Genomic DNA, 22,423 nt, shown 5'->3' with positions numbered 1-22,423 from the left:
CTACGTGCTGAGTCCTGTAGGTCCTCCTAGTGAATCTATAACCTTCCAGACATGTCTATGCCTTTACCCAATGGGAACACACTGCACACATTATTCTGTATATTGTTCTTAACAAATAAAATGTTTGAAAACAGTTTGCATCAACATTCATGGATCTCAATCTTTTCCTTGCCTGCATAGTATTATGTATAGCTGTGCTAGAATTTATACAGTCAGACCTCAATTAATGGACCATTAGTAATTTTTAGTCTTGCTATTATAAATAGTCCTACCAACATGTAAGACGTGCCTGTTTCTCCACATCCTTGTTGATATATACAATTTCTTTACTGGATTTTCAGTAAAATTCACCCTTTCAGGTATACAGTTATATGAATTTTAATAAATGTATATAGAAATTTAACCACCACTGCAATCAAGAGTATTCTGTCATCTCAAAAACTTCCCTTGGACCTTTGTAGTTGATTCTCTGTCTCTGCACCTTTGCACACTGTTTTAATTTTTTGTCCTTAGTTTTGCCTTTTCCAGAATATCATATAAATGAAATCATACAGTACATAGTATTTTGAGTCTGATTTCTTTAACTTAGCATAGTGCTTTTGAGATTCATCCATGTTGTTGCATTTATCAGTTTATGTCCTTTTCATTGTTGAGTATAATTCCATTGTATGGCTATATTACAATTTCTGTACATTCACTAGTTGATGGGCATTTGGGTTGAGTTTAATCAAACTTTTAAAATTTGCTATTCTGTTAAGTAATAAAGGTATCTCATTATTTTTTCATTTACATTTCTTTAATTAAGGGTAATTAGAATATATTTACTATATTGAGGATATATGTTTATTTTTTTGAATTGTCTTTGCCCATTTTTCTATTATATGGGTTGATCATTTTCTTAATGATTTTAAATGACTATATACATTAAGAAAACCAACTATTTCATGGTTGTTATAAACCTTTTCCCATTATGTCATATTTTACTTTGTTTATGGCATATTTTGTTGCAGAAATATTTTTATGTTGCTCTGACTTTTGTACCTCATGGGTACAAAAATGAGCAGGTAGAAATGAGAGAATTTATGAATGTAAGGTATAGAACACAGGGGGCTGTAAGTCTAGGCCACCTGGGTGGGTTAGTTCACCTCACCCCCTCCATGAGCCCCACACTAGTGATGTGTGGCCAGTACAGATTTTCTCACTCTTTCTCATTGGTTACAACCAAGGCTTGCTGAGAAATGCAGCTGCTTTGAGAAAGTGTAGAGTCCCCAGGGCATAATTCTTCAGTTTCAGATGTGGAAGAGGATTCATTTAGTGGAAGCAATGTGCTTACTGCAGAGACCATCAATACATGAGATTGTTGTGCTTGTTGGCTGGGACACAGGGAATTCCTGTCTGCAGTCTCAGTGATATCACTTAGAGGGAAACAGCCCTCCTCCTATATTTGAATATGGGATTCCACAATGTCCACAAAGACCTATTGTGCTCCATGCAATCTATGGGCAAAAGAATTTAGGAGAGGCCAGAGGGGTGTGGGTGTGGGTGAGGAGGTAGACAGTATGGTGGGAGGAAGTGAGGAGGCTAGCGGGGGAAGCAGACCCTTTTGCTTCCTTATTTCCCGCCTACAGAGCCCATGTTGGCATTTGATTTTTGCAGTCATTAACATTTTTGGAGTCAGGCACACCAAGTGCAAAGTCACTTACTGCTAATCTGAGAAGAGCACAACCCACAGCAAGAAGAACTGTGGCGTGGGGAGCATGGGGTGGCAGAATCTGATTGGCAGGAAGAGCTTTTCCTCCACTTCCCAACTCAGGTCTCCACTGCCTGTGTGTCACTACATGGGCTCTTCCCAACCAAAGCTGAACCTCTAAGGCACCCACCCAGGATCAGTCAGGCTTGTTTAAGATAAATGCACCCCCTTTCTTGGGAAAGATAGCTGTGACCTGAGAATAGCTAGCTAATTAATGTTATAAAGAATAGAACTAAGAGATCATAAATAAACAAATAATTTCCTCTGAAGTCTGTGGTTCAAAAAAATCAATGGAACAGGACATGAGTTATTTACTCAATTACCTGTCTCTCTACCTCTCTTTTCATTCTCCTCAATACACATCTTTCTTCTGCTCTTATTCTCTGTCTTTCCTGCCTGTCCATCTTGTTTTCCCTCAGTCTTCTTTGCCTTTTGCCCTTTAATCAACTGGTCATCATCAAATGAAGTTCATTTTTAGCAACTGTGTATTTATTGACAGTGTACTGACTTTCTTGATTTAAAAAAAGGCAGGAAAAAAATCCAACCAAATTTAACTGTTTTATCTTCAAACTTGACTCTCAATTTGTTAATTGGGAAAAAATGGGGTGGGGAGAGTGTGTGTGAAGTAGACTAAGATCTTTCCATTTCCATTTGGGCGAGTTCTTTTGCATTGGGTCAACTGAGAAGGAATGAACCCGAGTTATTTCTACATGTCTCCAATGCAGGGCTTTGAAGCAGTGGAGTGGAGTGAAGAGACTAAGATCAAATCCTTATACTCCCCTTTGCAAGAGTTATGACTTTGAGCAAGTCAACCTCCCCCTGAGAATCACAATCTCAGCATCTGGCATTTAGCTGTAAGCTTCTTACTATTAGGGACCAAAGACTATTTTATTTATTTATTTAATTAATTTGGAGGCTTAGAGATGGTGTATTTTAAAAGGTGCAACATTGTCTGGTGTCATCAGCGACAACAGTCCATATAGCCCCTCCATTCCAGTCATCAAAGTCAGTCCCTTTTCATTTCTGGATGATAAGATTGCCTCCCACATACAGCACTGGTACTATATACCAGGCACTGTACTAAGCTCCAGTCATATGGAATAGGGTAGGGCAGTGGTGAAAAGCCTAGCCTCTGGGCCAGGATGCCTGTGTTTAATTCTTGATCCCAACATTTACATCATTGTAATGTTGGACAAGTTACTTAACTTTTCTGTAACTCAATTTCCTCGTTTGTAAAGTGACAATAATGATGATGACAACAGTAACTGTAATTATGACTTTATTTAGAAGTAATGTGATTGCAAATGTAATTAAGGATCTTAAGATGAAATCATTCTGGATTTAAGGTGGGCCCTAAATCCACTGAATGACTGATATCCTGCTAAGTGAAAGGGGAGGGAAAAGGCCATATACAAATGGAGGCAGAGTTTGAAGTGTTGTAGCCACAAGTCAAGGAACCCCAGGAGCCAGCAGAAGCTGGAACAGGCAAGAAAGAAATCTTCTCCAGAACCTTTGGCTCTGTTGATACCCTGATTCTGGACTTGTGGCCTCCACATAGTGAGAGAATAAATTTCTGTTGTTTTAAGTCACCAAGTTTGTGGTAATTTGTTGTGACAGTCCTAGGAAACTGATATGGATGATATAACACATTCACCTCATAGGACTGTAGTGAGGGTTAAATCAGTTGCTATATTGCAAGTGCTAAGAGCAGAATCTGGAATATAGTGAAAGCTCTAAGTGTAGGCTGTTAAGTATTGTTAGCTCATTGAATCTTACCTAGCAACAGGTACTACTGTAGGTACTCTTCTGACTCGTGCAAGAGTAGGCCTTCCTTCCCCTGGGCTGCTGGCACATTTTTTCACAGGAAAAAATGGAGGTTTAGAGAGACTGAATGAAGGTGAGCTGGTCTGGACTTTGCTTTCACTTGAGCCACCTCTCAAAAGTCTGTGGAGTTTGGCTTTCTGCTAATGGATGCTGGGGACTACTGGCTCGGCAATCCCTCATGATGATGCTCTCTCAGCCCATATTCTTTAGTCCTGAGCTACAAAGACCAGAAGGAATAGAGAAGACCTCTCATGTGATGGTGTTTACTCCCTTTTGATAAGTCTTCCCAGACCTGGTCTTGGCACAAGCTTCACTCCAACAGAGCCATGCCCTCTTTTGGGTGTGGTTGTCCCATGACCTTACCTCACTGGGGTAGCCTCAGTACTTCCTCACAAGAGGTGTGCTGTCTTAAAGGCCACACCCTCCCTCTCCAAGGACTTGAAAGGCCCCCATGGTATGCTGAGTGTAGATTATACAAATGACTAGAAATAAGATCACATTAGGTAAGTGAAAGCTCTCACTGGAACCTACAAGGCCCTACAAAGCAAGGCAACCTTTTACCCCGCCCCCTCCCCCTCCACCATATCTTATTCTTCCCTTCATCACTCTCTCAGCCATACTGGCCTCCTGGTCAGGCACTGTCCCATCTCAGGGCCTTTGCACATGCATTTTTGGTTGCCTTAAATACCTTTAGTTGCCTAGAGGTATGCATACATTCTCCTTATTCTCAACTAGAGGCCCAGTGCACAACATTTGTGCACTTGGGAGAGGCCCTTTCACAGTCTGGGAGCCCTTGGGGGGATGTCCAGCTGACAGCTTAGGCTAACTCCCCGCAGGGAGTGGGCCTAAGCCGTCAGTCGGACATCCTTAGCACTGTCGCGGAGGCGGGCCACTGCACTCACCAGGCGTCAGCCCAGCTTGTGGCTGAGAGGCGCTCCCCCTATGGGAGCGCACTGGCCACCAGGGGGCAGGTCCTGCGTTGAGCATCTTCCCCCTGGTGGTCAGTGTGCATCATAGCAACTGGTCATTCTGCTGTTCAGTCGATTTGCATATTACACTTTTATTATATAGAATACTCAATATCACCATTTCAGAGGGGCCTTTTCTAATCACCTTAACCTTCCTCTTTACTCTTCCTTTTCTTTCCTTCCTTAGCAGTTATAATTATGTAACACTAGAGGCCCGATGCACGAAAATTCGTTCAAGAGTAGGCCTTCCTTTCCCTGGGCTGCTGGCACTGGCTTTCCTCCAGCACCTGGGACCCGGGCTTCCTCCCTCCAGGTGCCCCACAGGCACCCGGGACCTGGGCCAGCTTCCCCTGGGCCAGCCACAGTCCCGGGTGCTGGGCCCCAGCTTTGTCAGGAAGGACATCCAGATGACATCTGGTCTAATTAGCATATTACCCTTTTATTATTATTATTATTATTATTATAGATACGTCTTTATCTTGTTCAATGTCTTTTCTTCCAAACTAGAATATACTACCATAAGGATGGGGTCATTTATCTGTTTTGTTCACTGCTGTAGCTCATAGCCAAGGGCAGGTCTAGTGCATAGTATTATACATTCAATAAATAATCGCTGAATGACTAGTTTAAAGAATGAATGAAGCACAGCCCCTCCCCAACAACAACTATAGTACTCCCAAACTGAAATGGGTCAGCCCATTAGAGGAAGCACATGAAGAGAGGCCTATCAGAACAACCGAGCTCTGAAGCATATGGAGGGGAACACAGCCTCCTGTTGAGCTTGAATTTGAAGGAGACAAAGAAAAAGAATTGGTAGAGAAAGAGGGGAACTGAATACCAAGGGAAGGAAATCTCAAGAAATTTCTCAGGAAAAGTCAGAATCCAAAATTCATTTATTCATTCAACTGGGAATGCAGCAATAAATAAGCCAGAAAAAAAAGGTCCCTGCACTCAGAGAACATACATTCCAGTGGTCATAATGTTAAGCATTATGATCTTGGGCACAAAAATCTGTTTATTGGAATGCTGAGATGGGAAGAGCTTAAATTTCAGAAGGGCTGAGAGGTCTAGGTAGACCAGTGTGGCTTTCACCTGGCAGTAGGAAGCTACCCTAGATTCTTGAGCAGGAAGTGCTCTGGCAATGTCATTTACAGGAAGGATGGATTTTGAAATGCAAGGTAATTAGAAAGGGTGGGAGATACCAGAAAGGGCTATTGTAGAAGAGGTGGGGTGACTGGAACAGGGAGGTAGATAGCACCTAGAAGAGGGTGGGCCTAAGGCAGCTAGAATGAAGCACCTGAGACAAGACCTTAAAGCCTGAGTGTGAGAACAATTTAAATATGCCACCAAGAAGAGCTCTCTGATGGAGAGGAAGGGAGATGGCAGAGATGGTGTGGAGACTTGGACTCTGGGAATTGAGGGAATGGCAAGGCAAGATTAGGACCAGTTCTCTGAGCTTCAGTGTCTGTCCCATCCCTGGGCTGTGTAAACACAGGAAGGACCATAGCACCACACTGTTTATTTGCCAGTGCTTGTCCATGTTTGCTGTTTCGTTCTCTGTACAAGCCAAACTTAGTCCGAGTGTGACCTGTTAGAAATTGGAAACTATTTCAATCTAGTGAGTCACATTAGATCTGCTGAGCAAAATTTTGTTTGAACCTGAAACCCACCACATCTGCCTTGTTGAGTGATCAAAGTCCCACGGCCTCTACACTATTACCAGTTAATATGTAAATGTGGTTGAAATGCAAAGGGTGTGTCAAGCCAGGAAATGTCATGGAGTTGTGAGACTTTGATGATGTATTCTGAATACTTTTTTACATCTTAAACATTTGGTGGTAGATTTTAAAAATGAGGAGGGCTATCCTTGCTTTTTGTTATTTGTTACTTGTACCTTGATAGACTTACATTACCTACTAAACAAACTGCCAACTTGGGATTCTTCCCTCTCCTCATTCCCTACCTGATTAGAGACCTAACTGCCCATTTTCCTTATGACAGCCACTGACTTAGTCTTGGCTCTCATCACATTACAAACAAAGCCTTTTGTTCTTGAATTATTACCCAAATACTTTGCAAGTGCCTCATATATAAAGATCCTTTTATCTATCTTTGATGTCACAGGATAGCTAGCACTAGACCATACAGAAAATTGATGTTTGTTGATTTCTTTTTGATATTTTCTGTTCTGCTTTTGGTTTTAGAGTCTAGTCTGAAGAGATTTTGTTCCAGAAATATAGTTATCATCCTTGGCTTCTCCTGTCTCATGGCTGTGATTGCTTTGATCACTGTGGGGCTGACCCAGAACCAATCATCGACACAAAATGTTAAGGTAACTCAAATCTGTGTGTGTGTGTGTGTGTGTGTGTGTGTGTGTGTGTGTGTTTATGAGGGGGCCTGGGAAGAGTGAAAAAGGAGATCATAGCAAATGAGAACATACAGGAGTTGAAGTTCTGGCAGCCCAGGAGTAAGTTACAATCTTTTGGATTAGGGAAGTAAAATGGAAATGATGCTTCTTCTGGAAGAAGGAATGACTCAAAGCAATTAACCATGGGAAGATAACTGTCTTTATGATTGTTCAGCAAATTAAATAAATAATAGAAACAAAGACTTCATCACCATACTCATATCTGTGTTATACTGTGCTGATATTCTACTATCTAGTGCTATGTCTACTTCTTACTCATTGTTTCATTGTGGATATGTCACAACACTGTACTCTTTGTTCTTCTTACTCCATTATTATCATTGTCACCAAAATAATTGGAAAGCTCTGTATAAAGCACTTTGGAAGTCAAAGATTGTTGGGAACACTTGGTCTTCATCTTCAAAATATCAAAGAACACAGCAAAATCAGTTTAAAAAACCCCAGAGAAACAAGTATCAGTTAGAGTAATTATAAATGAATTCTTGGATAGATAGAGTTCTTGTGAAAATGTATCTACATTTGAAGAGTTAGTTAATATCATTAAAAATAATTAGGGTCATTAACTCCGCTGTAATTCATTTCTCCTTCCTTTCAAACTCATCAAAGTAAAATTTCAAAGACATGACTATCTCACAATTAACTTGTAATATGGCTAATATTTTATTTAATCCATTAATTAGAAAGCATGTGGTAAATTTAAATTTATGTTGTAAATACACCATTTTAATCTTTAATTGAAATTACAGTAAATAATCTACAAGGATATACCCAGACTATCCTGATGAGCACATATGTGCATGTGGGTGGTAACATATTCAGAAGTTAACTTGATCATAGAGGCCCTGGACTACATGTGCAGAAGTATGTTTTCTTGTATTTGAAGATATTACATTGTGAGCCTGGCATGTGGATGCATATGCCAGGCTGCTGAAACTTTTGCCACCCACCCAAATCACTTGCTGTACAGCAGAGGCCTGCATGTTACATTGGCATCTGTTTGCCATACAAATTCAACTCAACTGGGGCTGTGCACAGCAGCTCCTTTGTCAGCACGGAAAGCTGATACTATCTCATTGGCAATGATCTCTTGCCTTTTAATGTTGTGTGATGTCGGTTCTTTTGGCAAAACTTCACTCACAGTTGAAGCCTCATGACATCTCAGTTCTGTTATTTGTTTACCAGTTCCAAAAGTACATGATTGCCTTCTTGGTTTGACCTTTTTACATATTCTTTATTGCATCACTGGAGCGGGGGACCGCCAAGGAGGCAAAGTCCATGATAGACTTGAGCTCTGTGTTCCTAATGAATACTTGTCTTGGATGACCTTCTCTCCTTCTCAGTGGTCATCTTAAAGTCTGTTGTGATTCATGTTGTTGTGTTGGCCTGGCAAAATGGAGTAAGATCTTTGGCATTCTTTAAATAAAAGGTATAAGTATTCGACAAACTGACACTGGCATCTGAAGTGAATCTGTATAGCAATATCACTGGTTAAAGATCATTTTATATATGCAAACTAGCCATTTGTTGAGGTTATACAGTAATTCTAATAAGGTTCCTGGCATATATTGAGGGCAAAAATATTTTAGGAACTTGTCTTTGGTGATTGCTTTAAGCTATGTATGCTGTTGAATTTAATAGTCATAAGCCACATGCAGCTCTTTCAATCCAAGTTAATGAAAATCAAACCAAATAAAAAAATTTTTCATTTGCATTAGCCACATTTCTAGTGCTCAACAGCCTCATGTGGTTGGTGGCTAATGAATGTACAACTCAGACACAGAACATTCCCATCACTGCAGAAAGTTCCACTGAACATTGCTGCTTTAGAACACACTCTCTGATAGTATCTCTGAAATCATTCAAAGTTAAGTTTGATGAAGAAGGTGAATGATAAAACATGTTTAAAATCCGGAATAATTAATGAGACTTTTTCTGCGTTGTTTGTAATTTAAAACCAAATATCATGAGGTACTAAATTGCTTTGAGTAGGTTTTTTTTTGAATAAATGTATTTCCTTCCAAAAATGATGAATTAAAAATAACACATTTAGGTATTTGTATCTGGTACATTTGTTTTAAAACACATCATCTCTTTATGACCATACCTCCTTTAGCATCTCTTTATTCATAAATTTATATACCAATAATCATTATTTAAGTACTAGTGGCCTGGTGCGTGAAATTCTTGCGTAGGGTGGGGGTGGGGGGGAAAGAGTTCCCTCAGGCCAGCCTGCACCCTTTCCAATCGGTGACCCCTTGGGGGATGTCCAACTGCTGGTTTAGGGCCTAAACCAGCAGTCAGACATCCCTCTCGAAATCTGGGTCCTAACTGCTCACTTGCCTGCCTGCCTGATTGCTCCTAACCCCTCTGCCTGCCTGCCTGATCGCCCCTAACTTCTCTGCCTGCCTGGCTGATAGCCCCCAACTGCCCTCCCCTGCTGGCCTGATCCCCCTAACTGCTCTCCCCTGCCGGCCTGATTGCCCTTAACTGCCTCTGCCTCGGCCCTGCCACCATGGCTTTGTCCGGAAGGTCTCCCGGTCTAATTAGCATATTACTCTTTTATTAGTATAGATTTAAATATCTATGTCAGGCACTGGGGTACACAATTGGGAAGCCAATATAGCTATGACTGAGTTTATCATCTGGGGAAGGAAACACATTTAATAGATGACACAAATTATTAGTTACTATTGTGATGAGTGCCACCAAATGCAAGTTTTGGGGACCAGGGAAGTCTTCCTTGAAAAAAAAATGACATTAACAATAATATCTGAAGTATGATTAGAAGTTAGCTGGGAAAGAAATGGGTAAAGAGCATTCTAGGCAGAAGGAAAGCAAGTGCAAGAATCCCACAGCAGGAAATAGCTGGATACATACTGGAAGTTGGTTGGAGAGCAAGAATGGGTCATGTGTTGGATAAAGATGGTGAGGGAGGTGGTGGTTGCAGGGCCTTGCAAGTCAGGTTAAGGTTTTTAGTTTTAATACTAAACCAATGGGAAGTCAATGACATGATCAGATTTGTGTTTTGAAAAGATCACTCTGACTGCAGTGAATTAGGGGGAGGAGGGATAAGAGCAGATACAGGAGATTAGGTAAAAGGCTATTATAGTAGTTTGGGAAAAGGCAAAGGTTTTGAGTTACATTTTTGAAGAATTGTTTTTGAGGTATTGAATATGCAAGCAGAAATGTCAAAGAAGCAGTTAAATATTCAGCTCTGGATCTCAGAGAAGAGACCCGCCTGCTCAATAGAAATATTATAAGCCATATTTTAATTTTTCTAGGAGCCACATTTTTAAAAAGTAGAGGAGATGAAATTAATGTTAGTACTTTGATAACTGGAACGGTGAACTGAGGTTTTTTCCCCAGGGTTGTGTCTCACGACGCCAAAGAATGAGCTCCAAGGACCAGAAGATTTAAGCAAAAGTGTGGAAAATTTATTACAGGCAGATTCAGACTCCCCAAATGGGGAAGGGGCCCAGTAATGGGCTGCCTGTGAAGCCTTGTAGTCCAGGGGGTATATGTTTGCCACAAGCCTGCTCTTTATCCGGAAGTTGGTTGGAGAGCAAGAATGGGTCATGTGTTGGATAAAGATGTCACCTGCCTGACTCCCTCATTGTTCTTGCCCAGCATGGACCTGAACTTCCCCTGTTTCTAAGCATCAGTTCACCTTATTCTTGCAAACCCTACCTAGTTTCACATGTCTCCTGCTTTGAATCCAAAAACATTTTGTTATTTCTGCTTGGTTGGTTTCTGTGATTAGGCTTCTTAAACGGTTGTGTCTGCCCCTGCCTGTGTTCCACCTGCCTTTGTTTTCCACTGGACCCCTGCCCTGCCTGCGTGTCAAGCTAATTCCTTTCAACTGTATTTTATGTAACTCAATATATCCAAAATACAGGGGTGGGCAAAGTAGGTAAGAACTGTGCAGAAGTGTGCTTGAGAATAATAGCAAGTAGATTAGAACAATGTATAAATGATGAAGGCTGGCCATTTGAGCATTAATGAGATTGTACCTAAGTGCACTCTGCCATTGTGAAATTCTTTTGAGTTAATAAAACTATTGTAACAATCATAGCCTGCATGTCTTTTTCCATACAAACAACTGTAAACCTACGTTTGCCCACCCCGGTATTATTATTTCAACATTTCATCACAGTAAAAAATTAATGATATATTTTACGCTCTTTTTTTCCATACTCTCTTAAATTCCACTATGATTTTTCACTTAGAGCATATCTCACTTCAGACTAGTCACACTTCAGGTGCTCAATAGTCACATGTGGCAAGTGGCTACCTTATTGGACAGCACAGGTCTAGACAAAAGCTATGTCTCTGAGATCATTGATGTATTGAAGCCTTAGAAATGGATGAGATCATAGGAAGTGGGTAAAAAGGGAGAAAAAGAAGAGGGCAAGGACCTAGTCCTGAGGAATTCTCTCATTTAGGGTTGAATAGTAAAGGAATAACCTCCTAAACCACAGTGATATAGTGCTTTGCAGTTTGTGAATCATTTCCAAACTCAGTTTAATTTCTTCTTTCCAGAAGCACTGTGAAGAATGAAAGATTATCTTCATTTTATATATATGAAATCAATAAAAATAAATAAAAGTATTTTTAAAAATAAAAAATAAAAGAAAAACAATAATACTAAATAGGTTAAAGATTATCCTCATTATATATATCCTCTTGCCTAACCTAGTTTTGGTCAGCTTTGCTGGGCAGGTGTGGCCTCATGCCTGGGCTACTTCTGGCAAAACACAAGAACTCTTTAATGTTGTGATGTATTTACATTTCCAACAACTTAGGGTTAGTATACTGAGGACAAGACAAAACATTTGTCTTTGCATGTATTTTATTATTCATTTCATTCATCCATCCATTCATTTATTCATTCAACAAATAGTCATTGACTACTCTATTTTAGGCCCTGGGATTTGGCAGTGAGCAAGACTGGCAAAGCCCTAACCTCATGGAACTTACAGTCTAATGGAAGAGATAATCATTAATCAAATAATCACAAAATAAATGTCCAATTGCAACCAGTACAGCATCTGACTTGGGTGGTTGCCTCATAAAAGTTTGCTGGCTCTATGAATAGAGTGAACAGGTAAGCCAGCTCCCTCCTTGGATGTGAAGAACCTGTGAAGGGCCAATCTGGTAGCAGGGTTTGTCAGTGTGGGAGGCAGGCCTCTGCCTCGGGATCCTCTAAAGATCCTGGTTCCCCATTCACACCCCAGAGCCTCCTTAGTTCCGACCTCCAGGTTGCAGGGTCTGGGAATTGACACTTAAGACTATTCTTTAACAGGCACCTTGGGCCTTCTCATGCCATTAAAATCTGGGAACCACTGTCCTGTAGCTAGCAGTGACCACTTTAAAAAAAAACACAGGCCTTAAAGAAGAATCCTTAGCTGCACCAAGTGTCCCCTGAGGGAGAGCTTTTGTCCTGGGGAACCTGGGAGCGGGTGGGGGAGGCAGCTTTGAGGTCTGCTTGGCTCACCACTTCCTTAAGTGCCTGCTCATCACTGAACCCTGGCAGTTAGCGAGTGCCAGACATTCCTTGTAGCACTAGCAGTCCATATTCTGGCACACACAGAGCCCCACAGGGTTCTCTCAAGGGCACCAGGCTGACCCAATACCAAACCACATGCCTTCATTACAAGCTGCTCACTTCTATGGAATGCCGGCTCAGGGACCAGATGGCTTTGATCTCAGTCCCAGATTTGCTGCTTTCTAGCTATGAGACTTTGGGCAAGTACATTCCTCTCTCTATACCTCAGTTTCCTGTGTGTAAAACAGAGACAGCACCCACTTTGAGAATGGCTGTGAGAAATGGTACCAGTGACTCACTTATCAGAGTGCCCAGCACTTCAGAAGCCTTTAGCAGAGAGCAGCTATAACACTGCTTGGAGGGAGATGAGTGCGAGGCAAGGCCTTAACTCCGAGTGTGTTATGGTCACTGAGCCAGAATCCCCAGGATGGTCAACTGCTGCTAACGTGTAGTGGCCTGACCCTACGCATCTGCCTTTTTTTTTTTTAACAAGGAATTAAAGTACTATTCTTTTTGTTGTTGTTGTTAATGCTCAACCAAGGATATTTTTCCATTGATTTTTTTAGTATTTTTTTTAGAGAGTAGAAGGAGGGAGGGAAGGTGAGAGAAAGAGAGAGAGAAAGAGAAAGAGAGAGAAAGAGAGACACAGAGAGAGAGAGAGAAACATCAACATGAGAGAGACATTGCAACCGATTTGAACCCATGAGCCTTCAATCTGAGGGCCAATGTTCTATCCACTGAAACAAATCAGCTAGGGCTAAAGTACTATTCTTAATGAACATTTGTGATTTTATCTTTTTTTTGAAACTTTAGAAGGATTTGCTCTAATTTTCAATCTCAAATACTCTTGGAGAATATCTATATTACTTTTACTCCCCTGGATGTTAATGTCTCATTTGAAAAACAACACCTGGAGATGGGTGGTGGTGATGGTTTCCCAACAATATGAATGTACTTAATTCCACAGAAGTGCACATTTGTACACTTAAAATGGTAAATTTTATGGTCTGTGTATTTTACTACAATAAAAAATTAAAAAGCCCTGGCTGGGTGGCTCAGTTGGTTGGAGCATCATTCCATACTCCAAAAGGTTGTGGATTGGATTCCCGGTCAGAGCACCTATCTAGGTTGTGGTTCGTACAGGAGGCAACTGATCCATGTTTCTCTCTCACATCAGTGTTTCTCTCTCTCTCCCTCTCTCTCATCTATAAAAACATATTCTCAAGTGAAGATAAAAAAATAAATAAAAATAAAAACAATAAAATTGTAGTTTGTATAGAAGATCTAGTAGCTCTAGTTAAAGAAAAAAGAAAGGAAGAAAATGGTTTGCAATTGTTTATAGGCCCTGCCAACATTGCTGTAGCTAATGGAGACCTGATTTGTTTATAGAGTACTAGAGTCACATTCAAAAGGATAAGCTTTGTTTATTCAAAAAGACTCACTGAGACAGACTGATGAGGTTTCCAAAATAACTGTTATAGCTACAGGAACTTTTCCGAAGAACCAATTATGTCTGAAGGGACCAAGACAAGTTATCACATTCTTGTCTGTGTTACCTGGCTTATGTTTTTCTTTTCTTTTTTTTAGTCCTCACCCGAGGATATCTTTAAATGATGAGAGAGAGAGAGAGAGAGAGAGAGAGAGAGAGAGAGAGAGAGAGAGAGAGGAAAATATCTAGGTGAAAGAGAAACATGGATTGGTTGCTTCTCCTATGCACCCCAATTGGGAATTGAAGCATCAACCTAAGTATGTACCCTGACGGAGAATTGAGCCCAAAACCTTTTTGGTGATCGGGACATTGCTTCAACCAACTGAGCCACCTGGCAGGGGCTGGCTTGTGGGTTTTTTGGGGAGTGGTGGTGATAGTGGAACTCAACCTTAATGGCACTATTTTTTGTTAGACTGTGAATTAACTTCTTTTAGGACTGAAGAAGTTTAGGAGCCATATAGTTATAACCCCTCTCATTCATTTGATTCAACAATTGTCTGTTGAATTCCTTCTTTGTGCCCAACATATAGAATATACTATGGTAGATGCTGTATATACCATGGTAAGTAAAACAGACCTGCCTTAATGTAGCTTTCAGTCTGGTAGGGAAGACAACATGAATCAAATAGCCCCATAAATATGTGAATACACATTGTTGTAAGTTCTGTCTTTAGAGGAAAACTACAGGTATTCTGAGACATGGACTAGGAGGGTAGAATCTAATCTGAGAGGGTCTGGCATTGGAAAATGCTGCAGTGGTGGAAGGACAAAATATGGTGGCTACCTGGGTCTGTTAAGGCATTAATGATCAGTATCTGTTAGGCAAGTCCTTGAATAGCTCTGGACACAGTTTCTCATCTATAAAATAAGATTAGATACAGCTTTTAAATGGACCAAGTGTGAAAAATGAGTGGCTATGCTGATAGTTTTGTAACAATGAGGCAAACTTCTGAAATGTTTAAACTGAGAACTGTCAATCAAGCTTTATCGACCCCACAAGCAGAAAATAATGTCAGTTTTTCATTCTGCAAACTATTTTGGAAAACAAAAATATTTGGCACAGTTCAACGGGTTAGCATTCCAGTCTGTTGTAGACACAAGGTAAAATGTCCTTAATTCCTGCGTTGAAAAGTATGCTCTACCCTCTTCTCAAACACTTGCCCAACGAAATGGAGTAAAAGCTTTCATTTCTCAACCACACGCACTGTGTAAGGCCTTGGAGAAACAACCCGATAGAAGCAGGCTGGTTCCTTTGTTCTACTGGAAGAGTGACTTTCATGCCAACAAAGTCAGACAGAACGTCCTGATTCCAGATAAAGGCTGCTTGCTGCTGCTGCCTCGCTAACTTTTATCATATGCTGTTGTGGTTGGAACATTTTCTGGCAGGAAGAACTCAGGGACCCTGCTGTGGAACAACATAATTTTGTCCTGGGTAACCCCTGGTCCTCTTTCTTCTCCCCAGGAGGTTTCTCACGGATTCGAAGGCCCCAGACAGCTCGGTCAGAGCCCTCTCAACCCACAAAGGCCAGTTCTTGGTTTCCTCGCGCTGCAAGCCTAGCTGCAGAGGAGCCTATCCAGCTTGCTTTCCTTGCCTTGCCCCGAGCAAGTACGACACAGGCCCCTCTTTTTATAAGGGCACAATGCTCATCACCACAGGGAACCCTCCACTAAGTGGAACAAGGCAGAAGGCACTATGGAGGTCATGGTGGTCAGGATCCTCACACTCATAGAGATGATACCCCTGGGTCTGGGGTTAAATAGAATAAAACTTGTCACCTCAATAGACTCTGCTGTTAGCTATTCCCAGTGGTCTATGGAGGTCTCTCAAATCCTCTTTATTGTCTTTTTTCCCCTCCCTGGAAGATCTTAGGTTCTTAGCATGTGGGGTGTGTGTGTGTGTGTGTGTGTGTGTGCATACTACTGAATTAAGCTTTTTTTTTTTTTGTCACCTGGATACCTCAGAGATTTTGGGCTAACTGGCAAGCACAAGGAAATATGCACTTATAGAGAACAAAAATGGCCAACCTTAATATTTAAAGAACGTCCTATGAAACCCTTTATTTATATATTTATAACCTTGAAAGAATGACATCAAGCACATGGAATTTGAAAGAGAAAGGGAAATTGAGATACTACAAGGTAGTTTGCAACTGTCATGATCCCATTCTCAGCATGACTTTTACTTAGGACTCCACAGAATTAATGTTACCAGAAAAAAAGGGACCAGAGAGGGTTTTGCCTCGGGCCGGCCGGTAGTGTGTGGTTCTCGACTTTGTGCAGGAAAGATTTCACAACACGAGTCCAGGTGAATTTTAGAGGACGTTTATTAAAGCTGGGGACAGTGAGACCAGGAAAGGCTTAGGAGAGAAGCAGCAGCAGGAGAGCCTAGGCGGGCTGCTTTGGCTCTCTAGAAAGGTTATGGGAAAGAAGTGAGCCAAGGCGGGGCTGCTGTCAGCTCACTGGAGAGTCAGAGAAAAGGGGGCCTTGTAGATCAGTGGTTCTCAACCTTCCTAATGCCGCGACCCTTTAATACAGTTCCTCATGTGGTGGTGACCCCCAATTTCATTGTTACAAAATGAACATAATTAAAGCATAGTGATTAATCACAAAAACAATATGTAATTATATATGTGTTTTCCAATGGTCTTAGGCGACCCCTGTGAAAGGGTCGTTCGACCTCCAAAGGGATCGCGACCCACAGGTTGAGAACCGCTGTTGTAGATAGTTAGGGGTTAGCCCCAGATGAGCTGCCCCATTGTTCCCCTGGTTGTAAGTTTCGTGGAAACCATTAGAGTTTAGGAGATGCAAGCTTTCTTCCCCTTGAGAGGGAAGAAAGGCGTGGGTGTACTCCTGGGAGGGAGAACACTGAATTAAGCATCATCAAATGGTAGACCACACTTGGAGGTCCACATCTTAAAGGAGCAGCATGTGATGAGAGTAGTTGGCTCACACTTTAGAAGCATATCCTGTTTCTTTCCCCATTTACTTTCCTCCATTTTTCTCTCCAGTATAGAGATGATAAGTGAAAAGTACATGTGCCCCTCACAAGCCTATGGCAGACATTATTATTCAATGATGGCATTTTTTTTCCTGACTAAACCCAGGGATGTAACCAAAGGTGAATATTCATTGATCAAGACGGGCATTCCTCCGTCTACTCCTGGGTAAACACTCCAGAGAAATGAGAGCTCATGTCCACAAAATGAAATGTACAAGATCGTTCCTGGCAGCTTTATTCCCAATAGTCCCAACCTGGAAACAACCCAAATGCCCGTGAACAGTAGAGTGCGGGAAAATACAGAATATTAAATACTCTACAGCAGGGGTCCTCAAACTATGGCCCGCGGGCCACGTTCGGCCTGCCGAAAACATTTATCCGGCCCGCCGGTGTTTTTGCCACCGCTGCCTGTTGCTTAGCAGCCGACTAGTTTTTTTTAAACTATAGTCTGGCCCTCCAACGGTCTGAGGGACAGTGAACTGTTTAAAAAGTTTGAGGACCCCTGCTCTACAGTAATGAAAAGGGACAAACTACTGATACAGTTTGAATGCATCTTAGAGAGACAATGTAGTGTGAACAGTTAGATTGAGAAGAGGCATACTATGTCCTCCATTTACTGCAGCTCAGAAAACAGGCAAAACTCATCCATGGTGACAGAAGTCAAGACGGTGGTTCCCCATGGGGAAAACTGACTGAGGGGGCACCTTGGTGCTGATTTACATAGATGTGCACATACAAACATTCATTGGGATGCTCGGCTAAGATTTGCATACTTTGCTATAGAAGTTCTCTTTCATAAAAATGCTTAAAAGGGGGTACCAATCTGAAAACCACTGTCTAGCCCTTGTTCCTATATTTCTCTGAATAAGGAGCTTAACTTTTTGATTGTGATTCCAATCCAATTCCAATTTCTGGATATATTTGTAATAAAAAGCAAGCAAATATAGTATTTTTCCATGTCTCTCTTCCAAAGTCCAGATCACGTACCAGACATTAAAGTACATGATTGGGCAGTGGAACACAGGCAGCAGTAGCCATTGGAGCTCCCCAGGTGATTCTAATAATTTTGCTATGCATACAAGTTTGGGAACTATTAAACCAATGGCTTTCTATTCCCTGCATATTGTCTCACCACTTCAGTATATGGTTCGGAATCCTGGCTGCTCATGAGAATAGCCCGAGAAGCTTCTAAACAACACTGATGCTCAGGCCCCGCCCTGGGTAGGACCTGGGCAGTCTAATGTGCGGCCAGTCATGACAGCCACTGTGCTGTAGTGATTGGAGTTCTGGTAGATCTTGTGACCAGGAGAATTCCAGGCAACACCCCCTACTCCGTGTTCCTCTTGAATTAAAATACTTTCTCCTCATGTTTTTGAAAATTCCTGTCTTGGTCTTTTTTTCTGTTGCAAGCTGAATATGGAGAAGCACAATGTAATGCTGACAAGTTCTTTGTTTGTTTTGCCCTCAGTATGGGGTTGTGCTGGATGCAGGCTCTTCTCATACGACTGTGTACATCTATATGTGGCCGGCAGAAAAGGAGAATGACACAGGGGTGGTGAGTCAGATAGGAGAGTGCACGGTGCAAGGTAAGATGAAGAAAAAGGGGAGGGGGGACTGTGGGACACGAGATGCATGTGTCAGTGGAGTACTCAAAGAAAAGCAAGTCCAGTGAAGAGTACAGGGGAGCTGCTGCTGTTATTTCATTATCATTAACATAATACTGAAATCAATCCTTAATGATTGAGTCCTTGATGCATAAACAAACTTAACAAATAACTGAGTAAAGACAAGTACCACATGATCTCACTCATATTTGGAATCTAATGAACAATAAACTGATAAACCTAATAGATCCAGAGACATAGAAGCATAGAACTGCGCATCTCAGAGGGAAGGGGGAGGGAAGGAGGATGGGGGGTGGGGTGGGAAGGATCAACTAAAGAGCTTGTATGCATATATGCATAAACCATAGATACAGACAATAGGGGCAGGGCTGGGGGGTAGAGGCAGACTAGAAGGGTTCAATGGGGGCGGGGGGAGAGGAAAAGGAGACATATGTAATATTTCCAACAAAAAAGATTTAATTTCAAAAAAATACCTGAGCAATAGTCCCTCCCATCAACAAGACACTTCTGTGTGCCACGCACCAACATAAGTACTAAAAATATTATTTCATCTTCATGATCTTCCTGTGAGGCATGTATTTTTATTCCCATTTTTAAAACGAGGGCACTGAGGTTGCGCAATGTTGTGCCATGTGTTTAAGGTTGCTTGAGCTAGTAAGTGATGGAACTGGGATTCAAATGGAGATCCTCCCAACTTCAAACCCATGTCTTAACCAGTGGTTCTCAAATTTGAACCACCTTGTTGGGTTTGTTAAAGCACAGATGCTGGGTCCCACCCATTCTTGAAGACCAGACTTTTTGAATTAAAACAACAGATGATAATTTAGAGCTGATTTTCTGATGATGGCTAAGTAACCAGGCTTTTTATAAACCTGTGAATTAGATATGGATAACATATCTGGATACTTATCTTTAAACCGAATCCATGACAGTGTGGATGTTATCTTAAAGTGAACTGAAATTGCTCACTTCAAAAGCTTACAGGATCTTGGCTCTCATCCTCTCCATAGCAACAATTAGTTTTGCTCTACGACGGGGAAAACAGTATTACTAGGGAGGCTGGAATCAGAGTGGAAAAATCACTAAGGAAACATAGATGCTATTCCTGTTTATTCTAACTAGATTCCATAGCTAATTAGTAGCAGTTCCTATCTTTTCAGTAAAAGCCAATGTGACTGGTGCTTATTTTAATTTCTGTTTTAAGTGTCATCAATATCCTTTTAGATCTTCTAGAATTAGTGTTGCTAATTACAATTTTGTGGAAGAAATATGAAAATGTGGCTATATAAAGTAGCTATCTCCTAAGATTCCCATTAGAATCTGAACCCGTTAGGAAGGTTATGCAATTGAATGTGAAAGTTGCGCCACCCAGTGGCAAAATTATTGAACAGCAGACAGGCCCAGCCTGAGGTCTGAAAACAAGTCCCTAGCAGGGCTAAGTTGGTTCAGAGAGTTACCCGTAGAGCAAACTAATACTAGTATATATCACATCAAGAAATTGTCTGACTGAATTATCAGGAAACACCAGTATTTTGCTGTAATACTGTCAAGGTATGTTTTATACTTAAAAAATATATTGTCATCTGCTTCTATATCTTTTCCTAGGTCCTGGAATCTCAAAATTTGCTAATAAAGTAAGTGAGTTAAGCACTTATCTGCTTGACTGCATGCAAAAAGCCAAGGAAATGATTCCAGTGGCCCGGCACCAACAGACACCTGTCTACCTGGGAGCTACAGCAGGCATGCGGTTGCTCAGGTATAGCCACACGTAGGGACCAGGAGCAGTTGGGAGTTAGGTTTGGCAGTGCAAGGGGCCTCTTAAGTTATGGGAGAGTGTCATACTTCCCTAACACCCACAATTCTAAACATCCTGAATCTCAGTGAGTGGGCAAAACTCCCAAACTCTTAGTATGTGTAACTTTGAGAGTTTAAGTACATTTTTAAAAAAAATCCCTCTTGCCCTTCTCCCCACAGGAAATTCAAGGGGGTAAGGGCCCAGAGAGAAAAAGATTGAGCCTATATACTCTGGGATTTGGGGCTACAGATTTAGCCATTCAATCTCTGGGAGGGGGAAGACCAAGGAGAGTTGCAGGTGTCCCAAGACACAAATAATCACAACTAGCACATCTTTATGGTCATCACTTAGTATTTGTGTGCATTATTTGTTCATTTATTCATTAATGCAGCATGTATTGACTGCCTACAATGTCCCAGGATATGGAAGTAGATAACTTCAGCCCTCAAGGAGATCAGAGTTTCAATACAGGGAGATCAGTTTTTTTTAATAGAAGGCTCCTCAGAGCTACTACATAAGCACACTTTACCCACCCAGAATGGGAGTGGGGCAGGAGGATTTACCAGAGGAGGGGACATGTGAGCTGAATCGTGAAGGACAAGTTGGAGGGTGGGGTAAGGGCACCACAGGCAGAGCAGACATCATTTATTGCATAATCTATGTTTATTTGGCACCTATTATGTGTCACGCACTGTTCTAAGTTCTGGGGATACAGTGAAGAGGACAGAGTCCCCGCCTTCCTGGAGCTTGTATCCTAATAGATGTGCAAAGGCAGGCATATATGAGAGACCAGGACGTGTTCAGAAGACTATAAATGGATAGAAGATATGGCGCAGACAGCAAAATAATAATAGTAGTGACAATATTAGCAGCTTGTGTTTGTTGAGCCCATGTTCTTATTACTGCACTTCAATGATAATATCTCTATGAAGAGGTATTATTAACTATTAGAGGCTTGGTGCACGACATTCGTGCACTGGGGGGGTGGGTCCCTCAGCCCAGCCTACGCCCTCTCGCAGTCTGGGACCCCTCGGGGGATGTCCAACTGCTGCAGAGGCAGGAGAGACTCCCGCCTCCGAGGCAGTGCTAAGGAGCAGCGAGCCTGGCTTCTGGCTGAGCGGCCCTCCCCCTGTGGGAGCACACTGACCACCAGGGGCAGCTCCTGCATTGAATGTGCATGTCATAGCGACCGGTCATTCTGTTGTTCGGTCGATTTGCATGTTAGGGTTTTATTATATAGGATTATTAACCAGATAAGGAAGCTGTGACTTACAAATGTTAAGTAAGTTACCGAGAGTCATACCTGGTAAATGGTAGAGTCAGGATTCTGAAAAGGCAGGGTCCAGATCACATAGTGCCTTGTAAGGCAGGCTAGGGAGTTTGGAGTTTATTTGAGAGATAATGGGAAGTCATTAAGTGATGTTACAAAACTGGTGCCACTGGCAGAGAAGGTGGGCTGGAGGGAAGAAAACTAGGGATAAGGGAGCCAGTTAGTTGGGTATGGAAGTCACACAGGTGAGAGATTACAGGAGTCTAATGCCAGCTGGAAGGCAGCATCCTCTGACCCAGAGGCTCTCAATGTTGAGTAATCTACATCTTGGAAGCAACTGCATTCCATCTTCATTATGACAATCCTAGAAGATTCCTCCTTTAGGTCTCAAGGTCTCAAACAGACCCAAGAACTGACACACAATATGAGGAAGGTTCCCCCTCCCCCCGCCCCAGTCTGGCACCAATGGGGGTTGGGTGTCTGTCCCAGGACATTTGCCACTTGGTGTTTACTACAGTCTAATTAAGAACCTCAAGCAGGAACTGGGTATGTGACCAGCTAGGAGCCACCAGCGATGGCTAACTGTGGCACACTTTAGTTCTACGAGTGGTGATCAAATAATACCAAGCTACCACCACCACAATAATTAAAATTACTTTGATAATTTTTTGGAGCCAGGAAACAACAAAAGTGGTATTTTAGGAAGATGAACCTATTCAGTGATTGGAAGG

At 41.8% G+C, this 22,423-nt stretch overlaps 1 protein-coding gene across 2 annotated transcripts in view; it reads left to right on the top strand.

Annotated features, from left to right (window-relative positions):
• The window catches only part of ENTPD1 (ectonucleoside triphosphate diphosphohydrolase 1), an 84,901-nt gene that overhangs the window by 40,092 nt on the left and 22,386 nt on the right, over positions 1 to 22,423 (top strand). The window contains exons 2-4 of one of the 2 annotated variants that reach the window (XM_014456926.2): positions 6,747 to 6,874; positions 18,471 to 18,588; positions 20,233 to 20,383. In XM_014456926.2, the coding sequence (XP_014312412.1) occupies positions 6,747 to 6,874; positions 18,471 to 18,588; positions 20,233 to 20,383 (397 nt within the window). The remainder of the gene's footprint in view (positions 1 to 6,746; positions 6,875 to 18,470; positions 18,589 to 20,232; positions 20,384 to 22,423) is intronic. The other variant, XM_014456928.2, reaches the window with a different exon arrangement.

This window comes from Myotis lucifugus, unplaced genomic scaffold (genome assembly GCF_000147115.1).
Source record: "Myotis lucifugus unplaced genomic scaffold, Myoluc2.0 scaffold_66, whole genome shotgun sequence".
Classification (NCBI taxonomy): domain Eukaryota; kingdom Metazoa; phylum Chordata; class Mammalia; order Chiroptera; family Vespertilionidae; genus Myotis; species Myotis lucifugus.
Note: the sequence above shows the minus strand (reverse complement) of the source record. Positions and strands in the feature narration are given on the sequence as shown.